Below are 21,551 nucleotides of genomic sequence, written 5' to 3' on the forward strand. Positions count from 1 at the left end.
ATGTTTAACTTTTTAAGGAGTGGCTGTGTCACCATCAAAGTATGAGGGATCCAGTTTCTCCATATTCTTACTAGCACTTGCTATTGTATGTCATTTTTATTATAGTCATTCTAAAGGTGTGCTATGATATCTCATTGTGGTTTCCAGTACATTTCCCTCATAGATATGTAAAAGTAAGTTTGATTTCTTTCTTTCATACACTGCTCACCCATTCTCTGGGTGTGCTTGTTAAGCATATCTTTAATTCTCTCTCTCTCATCTTCATGCCTATTGCTTTATTTCTTCATTGTTCTTGATTATTAGAATAGGCTCCAAACTGCTTTGCCTGATATCAGTTCCTCTGTAGGTTGCAATATATTTTCCACATTGCCATCCAAATGATTTTCAAGAACGCAGATGTGATCTTGTCTCTCCTCTGCTACAAATCCTTTAAGCCTTTAAGATAAAGTCTAGCACGTGGACCCTGTTTATTTTACAATAACTATTCCTGCCACTCTTTTCCCCCACCATCCTGCCTTCCTATAAATCCACATACACTCCACACACATATCCGGCACACATCCTGGCCTGCAATCTACCTGCAATTAACTTGAGTACATTAGGAATACATTTTTTCTTCTGTGCCTTTGAACATGCTGTTACCTCTATCTGGAATGTTCATCCATTTCTGTTCACAAACTTTTGCTCATTCTTCAAGATTCAGCACAAATAATACATCCTCTTGGAGTCTTTCCCTAATTCTTTTTAACAGTTAAGCTTTGTTTTTTGTGTATTAATATAGTGGCTTTATAGGTCTCTGTGAGACTATATTAGGATGAATTGAATGAAATTGTAATTTTTGTAAATTCAAATATGGTTTAAATGAGTCAGCCTAAAACATTTTTGTAATTACTTGTTTATGTGTCCATCATTTCTTTTTTTTTTTTTAAAGATTTTATTTATTTATTTGAGAGAGAGAGAATGAGAGACAGAGAGCATGAGAGGGAGGAGGGTCAGAGGGAGAAGCAGACTCCCTGCCGAGCAGGGAGCCCGATGCGGGACTTGATCCCGGGACTCCAGAATCATGACCTGAGCCGAAGGCAGTCGCTTAACCAACTGAGCCACCCAGGCGCCCTTGTCCATCATTTCTTAAAGATAGTAAGCTACTTGTTACATTTTTGTTGTTCTTAGAGACCAAAACTTTCATTTAGAGTAAAAAGTTAGCTTTAAAAATGTTAGGTTTCTGGGAAGCCTGGGTGGCTCAGTTGGTTAAGCATCTGCCTTCGGCTCAGGTCATGATCCCAGGGTCCTGGGATGGAGTCCTGCATCAGGCTCCCTGCTCAACAGGGAGCCTCCTTCTCCCTCTGCCTGCTACTCCCTCTGCTTGTACTCTCTCTTGCTCTCTCTCTGGCAAACAAATAAATAAAATCTTTTAAAAAAATGTTAGATTTCCGGGCGCCTGGGTGGCTCAGATGGTTAAGCGTCTGCCTTCAGCTCAGGTCATGATCTCAGGGTCCTGGGATCGAGTCCCGCATCGGATTCCCTGCTCAGTGCAGAGCCTGCTTCTCCCTCTTCTTCTGCCACTCCCTCTGCTTGTGCTCTTCTGTCTATCTCTCTGTCAAGTAAATAAATAAAATCTTTAAAAAAAATGTTAGATTTCCTACTTTAGAATCACATAGACTCAAAGGTAAAGTTTATTTGCATTGTGCAAAAAATAATTAATACCAAACCAACTGCCACGATGTATCTCTGAATAATACATCTTGAATGTCATGGGTGAAGTCACAGACCATTATCTCTTATATAAGATTTAGTAGTCATTTTTCTTTTCTTTTTTTTTTTAAGATTTTATTTATTTATGTATTAGAGATCAGTGGGAGGAGCAGAGGGAGAGGGAGAAGCAGATTGTTTGCTGAGTGCAGAGGCTAATGTGGGGCTCTATCTTAAGACCCTGAGATTATGACCTGAGCTGAAATCAAGAGTCTTAATTGATTTAGTCACCCAGGCACCCCAAGATTTAATGGTCATTTTCATGTTAGTGTACAGTATCATCGTTCTATAGTTCAAATAAAATAAAGTTTACCGATTTTTCATAAAAATACCATTTTTTTTTTTTTAGAGAGGGTGTGTGCTTGTGCATGGCGGGGAGAGGGGAAGAGAGGGGCAGAGGGGGAGGAAGAGAGAATCTTAAGCAGGCTTCACATCCAACATGGAGCCCCACTTGGGGCTTGATCTCACAACTCTGAGATCATGACCTGAGCTGAAATCAAGAGTCAGAAGCTTAAAAGACTGAGCCACCCCGGTTCCCCAAAAATACCATTTTAAAATTCAAACACTGTAAGATAACATGATTAAGATAGTCAATAGATAGATATGTATATGTGTGTGAGTATGTATATGTATACATATATAAAGATTATGTAGCTATGTAAAATTGCCCTTGAATGTGGGAAATAATATGCAATAATGAATTGTTTTTAGAGCATGGGATTATATGAGTTTATTTAAATATTTTCTTAAAAGAACAAATATAATAGTTTCAGTGTTAAATCAAATAGTAATGTATGAATTGTGATTTTAGAAAAGATAACCATCTAAATGCTTTGCATACTTTAGATAATTATATGATGAAGAACCCTGTACTTCATTTAAACAAAATTATAGTTTTAGTAAACATTTTAAAATTATTTATTATTTTTAAAACTCATAGCTTTCTTTAAGGCATATATTATTTTGCTGGTAGTTTTGTTGCCATCAATATTAATCATGTTCAGTAATTATATTCATTTCAAATTGAACATGGTGATATATGCTCTATTGGAACTATTACCTCTTTTTAGTTTTATAAGTTCTTGAAATCATCATTTATATAAATGTCATGTGCTTCAGAAGCAATTTCCTTTTTAAAAATACCCTATGGAACACTTGTCCATAAGTTCCCAGTTAAAATTCCTTTTCTCCACAACTTTACACAGCACCCTTGAATTATTCCATATGCAAAGATAAGGAGTCTAAATGATATGGGAAACAAAGGCAGAAGAAAAATTATTAAATTTTCTTACTACCTACAGCCCAATGACAAGTCCTTGAAACAGGCAGAGTGACATTCCTCTCGGGACTCAACTGCCTCAATGTTGACACTTTGCTAAGGGCAAAAGGCAATCTTAACCCGACTCTCCAGGATCCTGTAAGTCTACTTTAACATATAAAAATTCCTTTAGAAATTTCCTTTACCTCTAAACCCAAGATATGTTTTGGCAATCACCCCCCAAGCATATGACCCACCGATATACATCTGAAGGGTCTCATAACTAAGGTTTTATTAGCCCATAATAAATGACTTTTCCCAACAATAGCTAGCCCCCTCAAGGTCCTGGAAACCTTGCTTACAAAATTCCTTAGAGACTTATGCACTCCCTAACCCCCTCCCAACTTGAAAGTATATAATTGGCCGCTCCTCATGACCCTAGTGCAGCTCTTTCTGCCCATGGGTCCTGTCCCCGTGCTTTAATAAAATCACCTTTTTGCACCAAAGACACCTCAAGAATTTTTTCTTCGCTGTCGGCTTCAAACCCTAACATCTTTCTTACATCATAAAGAATGTGGTTTATTTTATAACTTTAAAAATTGGACAGTGATTTGAACGGGTAGCTTAGTACAAGTCCTTTTATGAATAAAATTCTGCTTCATTTGCAACTCTGAACATGAGAACTGAAAGGGGTGGTTCCCTTGGCTGGTGCCTGACCTCTGTGCACACCTTGGTCTTTGTCTCAACCTCGCCCACACTGCACACTGCAGCCATATAAATCTGATTTTCAGTGTTTCATAAAATGCAAGGCACAGCTGTTGTAGGCTGCAGTATTGAAAACTTTTGAAACACTGCATATCCAACAAAATTTATTGTTTGTATGAATGTAAGTTTTTATTGAGGTAAGCTCTGTTTGTTTGGAAAAAGGTCTCATGCAGTGAGACAGTGATTGTTTCAAATGAAGTAGATTTAATTTCTCTCTCTGTCTCTGTCTCTCATTGCTTGTCTGTATGAGAAAGAGTGATTGGCTTTGCGAATACCTGGGTATTACTCCTGTGTTAATAGGAAGTTGTTGAGATTTCTGTTACAAAGTCTTTCTGCCAGGAGTAAGTCACTTTATAAAATGAAATTGAGAGCTTGTAAATCACAGAGTATCCTTCATCTCTTCATATATATTTGTTAAGTCCTTTGTTTCTGTTAGAGCAGATAACTTCACACGTAAGCATGTCTTAATAGCTATTTGCTTTGCCAGATGCCAGACATTTTTTTAAATTTAGGCATATGTAAATTGGTAAAAATAAAGTTCAATCTACAGGAAATTTAACAGTTCTTTAATAAAAGTTTCAAAGTTTCTATAGAAATGCAAACCTTTTAAATGCTGTTAAAGATTTTTCTGTAGTGTATTTTATCTATTTTTGATAAGCTGAAAAATTTGAAGTTATTCTGTTTAAAGTCAGATTAGAAATAGGCTTTATGAAAAAGTAAAAAGTCAATTCAGGTCATTCAGTTTAATTTACTGAGTCATATCTTTTGTGTATAATCTTATATAGTATACTACTACATTAATAATGTTTATTAAAAATAAAACTTGACTTTTCTGCAGAGATTTAAGATTACATTATTTAGGCAATCACTTATATTCAGTGTGTTTATACTGTTTAATGTTGATTTTTTAGTTTTTTATGTTTATTTTTTTATTGATATGTATTAAGTATCCAAAAAATAGATGCCCTAACCAAAGAATTTTGTCACTAGCATATAATGTCTTAGTTTTCATCATTTAAAAGTATATTGCTATTAGAATATTTGACTTTTATAATGCCTTCAATAAATAAATTCTCCTAAATTATTAATTTTAGGTGCTGTTTTTCAACCCTAAACTTTTGACCAAGAATGAAACTATTTAAAAATTAAGATGTCAACAGGTAATTTCTTGTAAATTTATACTTTTGTCAGTGGGTATCACATAGAAATAGAACCACCCCCCACAAAAAGTGTATTAATGCAAATCTATATTTTTCCCTATCTAAAATTGTTCCAGAAATCTGAAATATTTTGGTTTTGAAAGATTACATTTTATAGCATGAAACTATTTTTAGACTTAACCATAAAACTATTTTATTTTATTGCTTTTTACACATTGATAAATTCTAGCTTATTCTGTATGATATCAATTTTACAAGAGTAGGTGAAATCAAGATAACAAATAGATTCAGAGATAGTGATTCAAGTTAGATGAGCATTCTTCATAGATAAAATGCCAGATGTTGAGAACCTGGCTTGTTATAATCCAGTTAAAAATAAGGACATTAATTTCAGCTACAGGAAGCATTCTATGATAAAATTACACTCCACACCCTCAGTGGAAAACCCTATGTGATGATTTCCATGATTCTGATGTAATGTTAATTGGGATTTTATTTGTTACCCAAATTATTCCTGAAAAATGGTAAACATTATCTTATTAAAAGTTGTTTGATTATAAAGAAGCATGCCATTGTGTAAAAAAGAAAAAATCCAGAAGAATTAGTTCTGTTTGGTTTACTTTCTTTTTTCCCACTTAAGTTTTTTGTAATTGTTCTCCTCTTTTTTTTTTTTTTTAAGATTTTATTTATTTATTTGAGAGAGAGAGAATGAGAGACAGAGAGCATGAGAGGGAGGAGGGTCAGAGGGAGAAGCAGACTCCCTGCCGAGCAGGGAGCCCGATGCGGGACTCGATTCCGGGACTCCACGATCATGACCTGAGCCGAAGGCAGTCGCTTAACCAACTGAGCCACCCAGGCACCCTGTAATTGTTCTCCTCTTTACATTTTTATGCCTGTATTGTTATGTTGTGGTGAAGCAGATTATTCTCAATTCTTAAGTAAAAGGAACATTTAAAATTTTTAAATTCTGGTGGTGGAAACATCTGGCTCAGTAACAATTATATATTAACAAGTTGAAACTTAGTGGGAAATAAATGCTAGATTATTTTTTTTGAATGCCAAACTTGAGTAATGCCCTTTTCTCCTTTACATGATTCTAGGTCATTTTCTAGACAGTTAGGAACCAACAATGTGCAATTTTAAAGCAATAAAATTCCCCCTTCAAGGCTGAAAGATAAAGTGTTCAGCAATTTGCTTTTCTAATTATAAACAGTAGTATAGTTGATGTAGAAATATAGTTGAGGTTTGGTGGGGTAGGGTCTGGAGCTGACTGCCAAAAAAGAATTCTTGAGACATCTGCATGAGGACAGGACCTAGGGGCAGAAAGAGCTGCTGCAGGGGGATTGTGAAGGGTAGCTGATTATATACTTGGGGATTAGGGGAGGTAAGGAAAAGGGAGGATTTCAGAAGAACTTTCATATGCTAAAGATGACCTACCAGATACCAGAAGCCTTGCCATTGTCAAGGTAAGGTTGTTTTTCCCTCTAGTAAGGCATTAACATTAAGGCAGTTTGGAGCTTCCTGGAGGAATGTCACATATATCCCACCCAGGAGTGGGAGGAGGGAGGAGGTTGCAGGGTGTCAAGCTTGTGCTTTGTCCTCAGCTAGCCTTATGTTCCCTCATAATGATTCAGTGAATTCTATAGTTATGATGTGGTTTTGGAATATAGGTGAAGTTCATGGTGTGAAGTCTGGAGCCGACAACTAATAAAGAATTCTTGAGATGCCTTTGGTGCAATATGGTAGTTTATTAAAGCATGGGGATAAGACCCACGGGAGAAAAAGCTGCTGCCCTGGGTGTGTAAGGGGTGGCTGATTATATAGTATGGGTTTGGGAGAGGTAAGGAAAAAGGGAGGTTTTGAAAGAACTTTAATATGCCAAAGACGATCTACAAGATAATGGAAGGATTGCCATTGTCAAGTTAAGGTTGTTTCTCCCTCTAGCAAACCATTAACATTAAGATAGTTGGGAGCTTCCTGGAGAAACATTACACTCTGCCCACTTCAAGTATCTGGATGGGCTGCAGGTTATAAGGACATTTAATTGTATCTGTATTTCCTTCTGGAAGCTAGGTTATTGATAGAAATGCTTTGTTCTTGTAGATTGCTAAGACATTTGTAAACTGAGGGAGACTCAGGTCTTGCAGGATTGTGATCTCTTTAATTATCTGTTTTTCCTTTCCTTAGCTTTAGGGCAGCCAGGAGTGCATTAGGAATGTTACATATATCCCATGGCAGGGGAGGGTTGTGAGGTGTCAGCTTCTGCTTTGTCCTCAGCTTGTCTTCTATTCCCTCATCAGTTATTTCTAAGTTTTTCTATATAATGGTTTGGTCACCAGAAGTGAAAGAAAATTAAAAAAAAATAGGTTTGGGGGAAGGAGGTGCAGGATGGAAGGAAGAAGGTACCATGGGAGACAAGGAAGGCAAAGAGATAAGGAAGGATAAAGGAGAGTTCAAAGATAAAGAAGGATGTAAGGATGGAGAAAGAAGAGGGGGGAGAAAAAGCAAGCAAGAGAGAAATAGAAGTTTATTTTTTCAATATTCTAAAAGTTTTGGCTGTATATCAAACAATGACTAGGTTTTTAATTTTACTTTAGAACTTTAGATGTCTTTTCAGTTACCAGCTATTACCTAAAATCCTCTTGCATATCGAGACTTTGTAAGATTACTTTTTGGGTTTGTTGTTGTTGTTTTAAAGATTTTATTTTGATTTAATCTCTATACCCAACGTGGGACTTGAACCACAACCCCAGATCAAAAGTCACATGCTCTACCAACTTAGCCAGGCTGTAGTCACATGCCAGCCAGGCGTGCCTGGGTTTTTCTTTTTTTTTTTTCAGTTTAAATTTGTCATACATAGAAATATTTAGAAAGATAATTTTGGAAATCAATTTATTTCAATTATATAAATAATTTTCCCACAGCAATTTCAGAGTTTAATGAATTTGGCACCTAAAAAGAAAAGAATTTAAATACACCTGTGGAACAGAGATGCTCTAAACAAAGCTGCAGAATCTCAGTATTAAATGAGAAAGTTGCTGTTTACTTTAAGGTCCTAATTGCCTTTTAAAAATCTAATGAATATAGAGATTCCCTATTTCTGTAATATAGCCTATAAATCTATTATAATTAATGGCCATATCCTTAAGACAGATTAATTTTTCCCTCAAAGGGCTAGAAAGCCATGCTTATCAAATAAGAAATAAGATTAAGTTCCTCATTTTTTTTTAAAGATTTTATTTATTTATTTGACAGAGAGAGACATAGCAAGAGAGGGAACACAAGCAGGGGGAGTGGAAGAAGGAGAAGCAGGCTTCCTGCTGAGCAGGGAGCCCAATGTGGGGCTCAGTCCCAGGACCCTGGAATCATGACCTGAGCTGAAGGCAGATGCTTAACGACTGAGCCACCCAGGCACCCCTAAGTTCCTCATTTTGAGAACGAATTCTTCATTCTAATTGTTTTAATTTTAATTTATTTTTTTCTTCATTCTAATTTTTAAAATTGCTACTTCTTGATGAGGGAGCAGAAGGCTAGTTGAAGACAGGGCATAACCTGACACCTGCAATGTCCCCCCACCCCTGGGTGGGACATGTGTGACAGTCTTCCAGGAAGCTTCCAACTATCTTAATGTTAATGGTTTGCTAGAGGGGTAAACAACCTTGACAATGGCAATCCCTCCATTATCTTGTAGGCCCTCTTTAGCATATGAAAGTTCTTTCAAAACCTTCCTTTTTCCATACCTCCCCCAACCCCATACTATATAATCAGCCACCCCTCACAACCCCAGAGCAGCAGCTCTTTCTGCCCATGGGTCCTATCCCCATGCTTTTTTTTTTTTTTTTTTAAGATTTTATTTATTTATTTGACAGAGACAGTGAGAAAGGGAACACAAACAGGGGCAGAGGGAGAAGCAGGCCTCCTGCTGAGCAGGGAGCCCAATGTGGGGCTCCATCCCAGGATTCTGGGATCATGACCTGGACCGAAGACCGAAGCCGAATGACTGAGCCACCCAGGCGCCCCTCTATCCCCGTGCTTTAATAAACCACCATTTTGCACCAAAGGTGTCTCAAGAATTCTTTCTTAGGTGTCAACTCCTGACATCACCCCATCGAACTTCACCTATATTCCAAAACCTCATTACTTCTAAGATACTTAGTTCTTTTGCTTGTTTGCTTTTCCCTGTTTAATTTATGTATGTGTTTAGATCACGAAGAGCCCTGTGGTCCCAGTCACAGGTCATTTTGCCTGAATGGAGGGATTTGTTATGTGGTACCTACTATTCCCAGCCCATTTTGTAGGTAAGTGAAATGAACTGATGTGGGGGAGGGTCATTTTATTTTTTGCTATCTACTAACGTCTTTGAGAAGTGATAAATATTGAACAAAAAGTATAAGATGAAAAGTGTGAGGAATGCTCTTCTTATTTATATAGAACAAAATTATATAGAACAAAATTATACTTTTAAAACAAAAAGTAGCAAATCACAATCTTGCTCAAATTGTTTATTTTGAAGATTGGTGGTAGTTTCAAGCCTAATCCGATTTTTATAATAATCCATTTCAGTGAACTCTGTATGATTTTAGCAATTTAGGGAAGACACTCTATGTTTAATATTAATGACAAAACAGGTAGAGAATTCACTAATGTACAAAAGCCCAACATGAGACATTTTGCTGAGTTTAGAATACATAAATGCACAATTAACTGTTGGTGGAGTGGTTTTGGAATATAGGTGAGGTTCAGTGGGGTGAGGTCTGGTGCCGATGACCAAGACTTCTTGAGGTGTCTTTGGTACGAAATGGTGGTTTATTAAAGCACAGGGACAGGACCCTTGGGCAGAAAGAGCTGCTGCCCCAGGGTTGTTAGGGGTGGCTGATTTTATACTTGGCAGTTGAGAGAGGTAAGGAAAAGGGAGGTTTCAAAAGGATTATCATATTAAAGAAGACTCAACAGGATACCAGAGGACTTGCCATTGTCAAGTTAAAGTTGTTTTTCCCTCTAGCAAGGCATTAACATTAAGATAGTTGGGAACTTCCTGGAAGAATGTCACATATCCCACCCAGGATTGGGTGTGGGGGGAGGTTGCAGGGTGTCAGCTTGTGCTTTGTTTTTAGCTAGCCTTCTGTTCCCTTATCATTTGTATCAAAGTTTACATTTGATATATTTAAAAAATGAAGCATTAAGTTTTTCTAATGGTGTCAACAAATAAAAAAGAAGTCTGTCTTAGCTACTGTTGTTTTAAATAATATGATTTCACATTGGGAGTATATAGCCAGATCAATAAAAGACTTGAAAATAGTACTTGTTTAGCTGGCTTCCTTTGAGTTTGGTTAGATAGGATTTAAGGGGGAGATAATAAACGTTATTTATTTATCTATCTATCTACTTATTTATAAGATTTTTAAGAATTTATGAGAGAACAAGCAGTGGGCAGAGGGAGAGGGACAAGCAGACTCCCTGCTGAGCAGGAAGCCTGAAGTGGGGCTTGATCCCAGGACTCTGAGATCATGACCTGAGCAGAAGGCAGACTCTCAAGGGACTGAGTCACCCAGGCACCCCGATAAACCACTTTTATTTTTATTTTATTTTTTTTAAGATTTTATTTTATTTTTTGAAACAGAGACAGCAAGAGAGGGAACACAAGCAAGGGGAGTGGGAGAGGGAGAAGTAGGTTTCTCGCAGAGCAGGGAGCCGGATGTGGGGCTCGATCCCAGGACACTGGGATCATGAACTGAGCTGAGGGCAGACACTTAGCGACTGAGCCACCCAGGCGCCCCAATAAACCTGTTTTAATACATGAGTTACCAACATATTACTACCAGTGATGTCCATAGACTTTAGTGGAGCTAACACCTAAACATCAAGATTTTTTGTGGCATGTGCATGAATTACTCTGTTTTTGTTCTTTAACTGAAATGAGAGGTATAAAATCTACATTAAAGATCTTTCTAAAGTAAAATTCATAGGAAAAGTGAAAAATAATTTTTGAGATTTAGTATGGAGGAGGGGAGACAGAGAAATAACCTCATAATTATCTCAAGATGTTCTTAGAGGTTTCCCTATGGGAAGCAGTGACTAAGTATTTTTCCTCTCAAGTTAATAAAGTGAAAAAGAAGGAGATAGAAGAACAAATCAACAATTGTTTTGTACCTACTAGGTGCCTCTACATTTTTCTTTCATCTTAAAATCTATTTACAAAAATATAATTTATGAATGATAAACTACTTTTTAAAAGTGCACAGTTGAGGAATTTTGACAAATGTTTATACCCATGAAACTGCTACCACCATAACAATATACAGAACATTTGTATTACCCCACATTTGCTGACCACAGTTTTAATTTACATTTTCATGTTTCATCATGAAAAACCTTAGAGAAAAGGGGGAAAGAAGACCTAAGGAAATAGAAAAATAAGGAAAATGAGGGGTGCCTGGATGGCTCAGTTGGTTAAGTGACTGCCTTCGGCTCAGGTCATGATCCCGGAGTCCCTGGATCGAGTCCCGCATCGGGCTCCCTGCTCAGCGGGGAGCCTGCTTCTCCCTCTGACCCTACCCCCTCTCATGCTCTCTCTATCTCATTCTCTCTCTCAAATAAATAAATAAAATCTTAAAAAAAAAAAAAGAAAAATAAGGAAAATGAGAAATTAACTGACTTGCCAAAGTCATACATGTAGGACTAAATTAAAGAAATGTCCTTGAGTACAATGTACAACTCCCAAGTTTCGCCTAATCTTACAGTATATTCATTCTGAATTCTTTCTAATGGGATAGGGCATGTGGTATTCATAAAATGGAACAAAAATACTCATCAGAACAAATATATTTCATAATTAAAAGATACTGACATTTGTATCTTGATTTTGGTAATGGCTACTTGGGTAAAAAGGCTGTCCTTTCTTCATTGACTTACTTTTGCACCTTTGTCAAAAATCAATTGATTCTACATGTATGGGTCTATTTCTGGACTATTGTATTCCACTGATCTATGTTTCTATCTTTCATGAATATCAAACCATCTTGATAACCATAACTTTATAATAAGTGAAATCAGGTCATGTGAGTGGTTAACTTTGTTCTTCGGCTCATTTATCTTTATCTTTCCTTTCTAGAAGACAGTATTTAAGTTAAACTTTTCCGAATATTTAGCTCCATATTACAAATCTTGTGGTCTGTTGTTCATTTCTAAGGTAGACATTTTTTCCAGTGTGATTTCTTCTTTTTTTTTTTTCTAAGATTTTATTTATTTATTTGAGAGAGAGAATGAAAGAGAGAGAGCACAAGAGGGGGTAGGGTCAGAGGGAGAAGCAGATTCCCTGATGAGCAGGGAGCCCGATGCGGGACTCGATCCTGGGACTCCAGGATCATGACCTGAGCCAAAGGCAGTCGCTTAACCAACTGAGCCACCCAGGCACCCTGTGATTTCTTCTTTAACCTGTGTGGGGTTGTTATTGTTACCCTTTAACGTTTATATCTAATTTAATTGCGTTGTGGTCACAGTATTTGGTCTATCCAGCTCTACCCTTACTATTTGTTTGTATACTAACGGTGTGTTTATACTGCACTGAATAAGTTGAAAGAAAGAATTAAGAGTACTGAAATTTGGAGAATCACTGAGATGGGAAGAAATGTAGTGTCTTACTTCAGGCTGCTATAGCAAAAAAAATCAGTCTGGGTGAATTATGAACAATAGAAATTTATTTCTCACAATTCTGGTGGCCAGAAATCTGAGATCAGGATGCTAGCATGATTGGGTTTTGGTGAGTGCCTGCTTCCTGGTTTGCAGATTTATTTGGATACATCTTTTGATTGGCAGGAAGAGCTGGTAAGGAACCAGCTTTTAGACGGCAGAGCCATTCTGTGGGATTAGTACCCTCTGTGCAGTGTGGGTTGTGTAGCTTGGAGTTGTTCAACACCCCGAAAGGAAGTGAAGTCAGGGAAGACACAGAAAAGGAAGGAATATACTGACTAAGGGTTAAGTTAAGTTGAATGGCAGATACATTTTAAATTATTATTATTATTATTATTATTTTAAGATTTTATTTATTTGACAGAGAGAGACACAGCGAGAGAGGGAACACAAGCAGGGGGAGTGGGGGAGGGAGAAGCAGGCTTCCTGCCGAGCAGGGAGCCTGATGTGGGACTTGATTCCAGGACCCTGGGATCATGACCTGAGCCGAAGGCAAACACTTAATGACTGAGCCACCCAGGTGCCCTAAATTATTATTTTATAAAAGTAATTGTTTTCCAATAATTTTAGGACTAGCTTGGACCTTCTTTTTTTTTTTTTAAAGGCATTTATTTATTTTTTATTATTTTTTATTATGTTATCTTAATTACCATACATTACATCATTAGTTTTTGATGTAGTGTTCCATGATTCATTGTTGCATGTAACACTCAGTGCTCCATGCAGAACGTGCCCTCTTTAATACCCATCACCAGGTTAACCCATCCTCCCTCCCCCCTCCCCTCTAGAACCCTCAGTTTGTTTTTCAGAGTCCATCATCTCTCATGGTTCATCTCCCCCTCCAATTTCCCCCCCTTCATTCTTCCCCTCCTGCTATCTTCTTCTTTTTTTTTTTTTAAACATATAATGTATTATTTGTTTCACAGGTACAGATCTGTGATTCAACACTCTTGCACAATTCACAGTGCTCACCATAGCACATACCCTCCCCAGTGTCTATCACCCAGCCGCCCCATCCCTCCCACCCCCCACCACTCCAGCAACCCTCAGTTTGCTTCCTGAGATTAAGAATTCCTCGTATCAGTGAGGCCATATGATACATGTCTTTCACTGATTGACTTATTTCACTCAGCATAACACTCTCCAGTTCCATCCATGTCGTTGCAAATGGCAAGATTTTGAACAGTTGTGTTTTCATTTTCATTTGTTTCCATGAATTTTTTAAATTCTTCTTTAATTTCCTGGTTGACCCATTCATTCTTTAGTAGGATGCTCTTTAGCTTCCATGTATTTGAGTTCTTTCCATCTTTCCTCTTGTTACTGAGTTTGAGTTTCAAAGCAGTGTGGTCTGAAAATATGCAGGCAATGATCCCAATCCTTTGGTACCAGCTGAGACCTGATTTGTGACCCAGGATGTGATCTATAGTGGAGAATGTTCCATGTGCACTAGATAAGAATGTGTATTCTGTAGCTTTGGGATGGAATGTTCTGAATATATCTGTGAAGTCCATTTGGTTCAATGTGTCATTCAAAGCCCTTATTTCCATCTTGATCTTCTGCTTAGATGATCTGTCTATTTCAGTGAGGGGGGTTTTAAAGTCCCACTAATACAATCATTGTTTTATTGTCAATGTTTTTCTTTGATTTTGTTATTAATTGGCTTATATAATTGGCTGCTCCCATGTTAGGGCTATAAATATTTACAATTGTTAGATCTTGTTGGATAGACCCTCTAAGTATGATATGGTGTCCTTCCTCATCTCTTATTACAGTGTTTGGTTTAAAATCTAATTTGTCTGATATAAGGATTGCCATCTGAGCATTCTTTTGATATCCATTAGCATTATAAATGTTTTACCACCACCTCACTTTCAGTCTGAAGGGTCTTTGGGTCTAAAATGAGTCTGTTGCAGACAGCATCTTGATGGGTCTTTTTTTTTTTTTAATCCAGTGTGATACCCTGTGTCTTTTGATTGGGGCATTGAGCCCATTTATATTCAGGGTAACTGAGGAAAGATATGAATTTAGTGCCATTGTATTGCCTGTAAGGTGACTGTTATTGTATATTGTCTTTCTTCCTTTCTGGTCTGTGTTACTTTGGGGCTCTCTCTTTGCTTAGAGGACCCCTTTCAATATTTCTTGTAGGGCTGGTTTGGTGATCACAAATTCTCTTAGTTTTTGTTTGTCCTGGAAGCTTTATATCTCTCCTTCTATTTTCAATGACAGCCTAGCTGGATAAAGTATTCTTGGCTGCATATTTTTATCATTTAGTACCCTGAATATTTCATGCCAGTCCTTTCTGGCCTGCCAGTTCTCTGTGGATGGGTCTTCTGCCAGTCTTATATTTCTACCATTGTAGGTTACAGACCTCTTGTCCTGAGCGCCTTTCAGGATTTTTTTTTTTTTTTTAAGATTTTATTTATTTATTTGACAGAGAGAGACACAGCGAGAGCAGGAATATAAGCAGGGGGAGTGGGAGAGGGGGAAGCAGGCTTCCCATGGAGCAGGGAGCCCGATGCAGGACTCGATCCCAGGACTCTGGGATCATGACCAGAGCTGAAGGCAAACGCTTAACGACTGAGCCACCCAGGCGCCCCAGGATTTTCTTTTGTCTCTGAGATTTTTAAGTTTTACTATTAGATGTCAGGGTGTTGACCTATTTTTATTGATTTTGAGGAGGGTTCTCTCTGCCTCCTGGATTTTGATGCTTGTTTTCTTCCCCAAATAAGGGAAGTTATTTGCTCTAATTTGCTCCAATATACCTTCTGTCCCTCTCTCTCTTTCTTCTTCTTCTGGGATCCTAGTTATTCTAATATTGTTTTGCTTCATGGTATTACTTATCTCTTGAATTCTCCCTTCATGATCCAGTAGTTGTTTATCTCTCTTTTTCTCAGCTTCTTTATTCTCCATCATTTGGTCTTCTGTATCACTAATTTTCTAGTCTGTCTCATTTATCCTAGCAGTTAGAGCCTTCATTTGTGATTACACCTCATTAATAGCCTTTTTATTTTGACTTGGTTAGATTTCATTTCTCCAGAAAGGGATTCTCTAGCGTCTTTTATGCTTTTTTCATGCCCAGCTAGTATTTTTATAATCGTTATTTTGAAGTCTAGTTCCTACATCTTACTAATATTTGTATTGAGTAGGTCCCTGGCAGTTGGTACTGCCTCTTGTTCTATTTTTTAAGGTGTTTTTCCATTTTGTTATTTTGTTGAGAGAAGAATAGATGAACGATAGAACAAAATGCTAAAAGGGTAACAACAATCGCAGGGAAATATACACTAAGGAAACCAGAAGAGACCCAAAACTGGGGGGAAAGAAAAAGAGAGAGAGAGAGAAAAAAAAATGATCAGGTTGGTGAATAGCACAGTACCACACACACTAGATTTTGGGTGTATTTTAGTCTGTTAGAAGAAACTGCATCCCAAAATTTTAAAGAAAGAAAAACTTACATATATGCAAAAATAATGTAAATATAATGAAGAGATGGAACATAAGTGTAAAAATGAAAATTTTTAAAAGATTTTAAAAAATAAGTTGGTTGAAAAAAGAAAGAAGAAAATATTAAAAAAAGAATGTGATCAGGTGGGTGAATAGAACAGTGCCATACACTCGATTTTGCATATATTTTGGTCTCTTAGGAGAAACTGCATCTCAAAATTTTAAAGAAAGAAAAACTTATGTATATACAATAAATAAGGTTAAATACAATGAAGGGATAGAATATGACTGTAAAAATAAAAATTAAAAAAGATTTTAAAAAAGGAATTAATAAGACAGTTGAAAAAAAGAATAATTCAGAAAAAAGGAAAAGAAAAAATTAAAATCTAAAAAATCAAAGTCAAAAATCTAAAGAATCATGAGAAAAAAATCTATGAATTCTATTTGCTATATTCCCCTTGCGTTGGAATTTTGCAGTTCTAGGTGATCGGTAAACTTGGTCTTGGCTGGATGTTCTTGCTGATCTTCTGGGGGAGGGCCTGTTGCAGTGATTCTCAAATGTCTTTGCCAGAGACGGAGTTGCACTGCCCTTGCCAGGGGCCAGGCTAAGTAATCTGCTCCTGTTTGCTCTGTGGCTTTTGTTCCCTGAAGGCTTGCTGCGCAGCTTTAGAGGATGAGAATGAAAATGCTGGCCTCTGAATCTCTGGCCCCGGAGGAGCCGAGAGCTTGGGGCCCCACTCCTCAGTGTGTCCTCAGAGAAAAGTAGTCGGTCACTCCTCTCTCCCTGGTCTCTATTCACACACCGTGCTCACCCGGCCTGTGACTGCATGTTTCTGTCTCTGGCACATGACCCTGTTTGGAGTTTCCAAACCCAGCAGACTCCTGTGGTGCGTTCTGGCACCGCTCTTCCTGGGGGAGGAAGGGGACCCTCCCTGGTTCTGCTGCTTGTTAGGCTCCTGCTAGAGAGCCATGGGCCAACTGTGCTGAGGATCACGGTTTATGGCAACCCGAAGCTGAGAGCCCATTACTGGGCTCTCTCTTTGCAGCTGGCTTCCCTGCTCTAATACCTGGGAGCTCTGCCACACTCAAGACAGCCCCGGTCTTCCTGTGGCCCTGAGGGTCCTGAGACCACACTGTCCCAGCGAGGGTTCCACACCGCTCCCCACCACTTTGCCACCAGAGTGACGTCCCTCACCAGCGCCGTCTTCTAAAAGTTCCAATTTTGTGCTCTGCTTCTCTATCACTTGCCAGTAGCCAGCTGACCGAGGCTCCCTCTCCCCGAAGTCTGTCTTCCCATATATCACCTCTGATTCGCTTCTCTGTACGTTGTCATACCTTGCAGAAAATGGTCGCTTTTCTGTTCGTTCTCCAGTTGAATTTTAGGTGTTCAGAATGTTTTGATAACTATCTAGCTGAGTTCCTGGGGCCCAATGAAATTTAGGTCTCCTACTCCTCCACCATCTTGGACTACGAGCTCAGTAAATAACTTTTATGTGGTGATTAGGATTTTGTTTTAACTTTTTATGTGGTTATTAATGAATTGCAAATAAAAAAGAAAATGACCTGAAGCATACATTAAAAAAAAAAGAAAGGCAGTATCAATGACAATATAAATATATATATGAAAGTATGATTATTATTCACCATAACTCAATTTGGAGGTTTATATGATTTCTAATATTTTTTTAATTATCCATTTTTTCTGGTATTGTAGTAAAAGATATATAACATAAAGTTACCATTTTAACCATTTTATTTATTTATTTATTTACTTACTTTTCAAAAAGATTTAATTTATTTGAGAGAGAGAGAGAGAGCATAGAGGGAAAGGGAGAGTGAGAGAGGCAGACTCCCTCCTGAGCAGTGAGCCCTATGCGGGGCTCGATCCCAGGATGCTGGGGTCATGACCTGAGCTGAAGACAGACCCTTAACCACCTGAGCCACCTAGGTGCCCCCATTTTATCCATTTTTAAATGTGTAGTTTAGTGATATTAAATGTATTCACATTGTACAACCATCACCACTCTCCAGCTCCAGACATTTTCATCATTCCAAACTGAAATCATACCCATTAAACAATAACTCCTTATTTCCCCTTCCTACTGCCTTTGATAGCTATCATTCTACTTCTGTTTCTATGAATTTGACTCTTCTAGGTACCTCTTGTAAGTGGAATTATACAATAGTTACCTTGTGTGTTTGGCTTATTTTACTAAGTATGTCTTTAGGGTTCACCCATGTTTTAGCATATTGAAAGGTTTCCCTCTTTTTAAAAGCTGAATCATATTCTATGTACGTAGGTACCATATTTTGTTTATCCATTCATCTATGAGGGACATTTGAGTTGTTTTCACCTTTTGGCTATTCTGAATAATGCTGCTGTGAACATGAGTGTACAAATATCTCTTCAACATCCTGCTTTCAACACTTTGGTATAAATACTCTGACGTGGAATTACTGGATTATCTAGTAATTCCATGTTTAACTTGAGGCCCTGCCATACTGTTTTAACAGTCGCTGCACCATTCTACATTCCCACCAGCAGTGCAAACAAGTTCTAATGTCTCCACATCCTTACAAACACTGTTTTCTAGTTTTTGTGGGTTTTTTTGAGAATAGCTTAATGGATATGAATGTGTTAATTGTCCATCTGTAGATCTTCTTTGGGGTAATGTCTATTTAAATCCTTTGCCCATACTTTAATTGCATTTTTGTTGTTTTTGTTAGTTCTCTATAAATTCTGGGTGTTAGTTCCTTACCAGATATGTCATTTACAGATATTTCTCCCATCCTGTGGATTGCCTTCTTACTCTGCTCATAATGCTATTTCATGCACAGAAGATTTTAATTTAATTTAATTTTTAAAAAGATTTTATTTATTTAAATGAGAGAGAGAAAGTGAGAGAGAGAGCACGAGTGGGGTGAGAGGTAGAGGGAGACGCAGGCTTTCCACTGAGCAGGGAGCCCGATGTGGTTCTCAGTCCCAGGACTCCAGCATCACTACCTGAGCCAAAGGCGGACCCTTAACTCACTGAGCCACCCAGGTGCTCAGATTTTAATTTTAAGTCCTCTTTTTCTATTTTTTCTTTTGTTGTCTATGCTTTTGTTGTCATATGTAAGAAATCATTGCCAAATTCTATGTCATGAAACTTTTTCTGTTTTCTTCTAAGAGATTTTTTTTTTAAAGATTTTATTTACTTATATGACAGAGAGAGAGAGAGGGAAAGATAGCACAAGCAGGGGGAGCAGGAGAGGGAGATGAGGCTCCCTGCTGAACAGGGCCCAACTCGGGACTCAATCCCAGAATCTTGGGATCATGACCTCACTCGAAGGCAGACACTTAATGGACTGAGCCACGCCTGGGTCAGTCTTCTAAGAGTTTTATAGTTTTAACTCTTATGTTTAGGGATGTGATGTATTTTGAGTTAAATTTTGTATATGGTGTAAGGTAAGGTCTTTGGCATGTCAGTATTGAGCTTTCCCAAAACATTTGCTTTGCTGAAAACACTCTTTTTTTCCCCATTGAATGGTCTTTGCACCGTTATTGAATTGACCATATATGTGAGGGTTTATTTGGGGGCTCTCTATTCTATTGCATTGGTCTATATGTTTGTCCTTATTCCTGTGCCACATTGTTTTTTTTTTTTTAAAGATTTTATTTATTTATTTGCGAGAGAGAGAATGAGAGACAGAGAGCATGAGAGGGAGGAGGGTCAGAGGGAGAAGCAGACTCCCTGCCGAGCAGGGAGCCTGATGTGGGACTCGATCCTGGGACTCCAGGATCATGACCTGAGCCGAAGGCAGTCACTTAACCAACTGAGCCACCCAGGCGCCCCCCTGTGCCACATTGTTTTGATTACTGTCGCTTTGTAGTAAGTTTTGAACTTGGTAAGTGTTAGTCTTCCAACTTCCTTATTCTTCATGATTGTCTATTAGGGCTCCCTGCAATTTCATATGAATTTTAGAATGGGTGTCTATTTCGTGAAAAACATCTATTTGATTTTTATCAGATTATCTTGAGTACTCATATACGTAGTTATTTGTGTGTGTGTGTGTGTGTGTCAGACATTGTGTATGAAAACTGGAGATATTTTAAGGCTCTTGATGATATTCCTTTAAAGAGGATTTACATCAACTTCTGGCAGATGGTTAGAGGCACTAGTAATCATAGATTACCTACTAATCAGTGATTGAGATAATTCAAAGCTGCTGCATGGACAAGTCTATCTGGTTCACCATTTTATCTAAGATAAATTTGGGAATTAACTTTGTCAACTTCCAAAAAGTCCTGCAAGGATTTTGATGGGTAATGAATCTTTAGGTCAGATATGAGAACTGACTTCTTAATAAAGTGAAGACTTCTAATTCATGAGCATGTTATGTACCTTGATTTATATATGTGTTCCTTTTTTTTTTTTTTTAAGATTTTGTTTATTTGTCAGAGAGAGAGAGAGAGAGCGCATGAGCGGGGGGAGGGGCAGAGGGAGAAGCAGGCTCTGCACTGAGCAAAGAGCCCCATGCGGGACTCGATCCCAGGACCCTGGGGGTTCATGACCTGAGCTGAAGGCAGATGTTTAACCTACTCAGCCACCCAGGCATCCCTATTTATGTTTTCTTAAGTTTCTTTCTGCAGTATCTATTTAATGGTCTTAGTGTGGTGGCCTTGCATATCTTTCATTAGTTTTTTAAAAATTGCTATTTTGATATTTTTGGATGATATTTTCAATGGCATTTAAAAAATTCATTTTCCTAATGCTAACTGCTTGTATATGGAAATAAAATTATTTTTATACTGATTTTATGTAAAATGGTCTTGCTGAATTCATTTATTAGTTATGATAGTTGTGTATGTAAATAGTGCTATAAAATCTACAATCTTGTCATTTTAAAAATGGCAGTTATGCTTCTTTCTATCCAATCTTTATCTTTCCTCTCCTTTTTCACTGCATTGCATTGGCTAGAATCTATAGTATTTTTATTGAATAGAAGTGGTGAGAATGCTCATCCTTGCCTTGTTTCTCATTTTAAGGAAAGAAAGCTCAATATTTCATCATTAAGTATGACATCAGCTGTAGTTTTTTTTGATATCCTTTAACAGATTTAGGAAGGTCCCTTTTATTCTTTGCCGAGAGTTTTATCATGAATGAGTTTCATATTTTATCAAATGCCTTTTTTGTGCCTATCAAAATGGTCATATGATTTTCTTCTTTTATTTGACTAATATGGTAAGCTACATGAATTTTTTTTTTTACATTTTATTATGGCATGTTTATGGTATATTTCATACCTGTATATTTAAAGTGTACAGTTTTGAGTTTTGACTCAAAAGTACAGAGCCATGAAACCACATGCACAATCAAGATAAAGAACATATCCATCATCTCAAAGTTTCCTAATTCCCCTTTGTCATTCATTATTTCTTACCATCCCTGTGTGAGCATAGAGTAGAAACAAAAATTATATAATTTGATTTTATATTTACATATTTA

General features: G+C 37.5%; 1 protein-coding gene across 5 annotated transcripts in view; it reads left to right on the top strand.

Annotated features, from left to right (window-relative positions):
- Positions 1–21,551, top strand: part of NRG4 (neuregulin 4) — a 175,250-nt gene that overhangs the window by 53,745 nt on the left and 99,954 nt on the right. For 4 of the 5 annotated variants that reach the window (XR_004677229.1, XR_004677228.1, XM_034993539.1 and 1 more), the window contains 2 exons: positions 4,867–4,932; positions 9,137–9,230. Coding sequence is in view for 3 of the 5 variants with exons in the window: in XM_034993539.1 (XP_034849430.1) it covers positions 4,923–4,932; positions 9,137–9,230 (104 nt within the window). In the remaining 2 variants the exon portion in view is untranslated. Of the gene's footprint in view, positions 1–4,866; positions 4,933–9,018; positions 9,231–21,551 lie in introns of those variants that run through there. The other variant, XM_034993541.1, reaches the window with a different exon arrangement.

Source organism: Mirounga leonina, unplaced genomic scaffold (assembly GCF_011800145.1).
Source record: "Mirounga leonina isolate KUSES-001 unplaced genomic scaffold, KU_Mleo_1.0 Mir_91, whole genome shotgun sequence".
Taxonomy (NCBI): Eukaryota; Metazoa; Chordata; class Mammalia; order Carnivora; family Phocidae; genus Mirounga; species Mirounga leonina.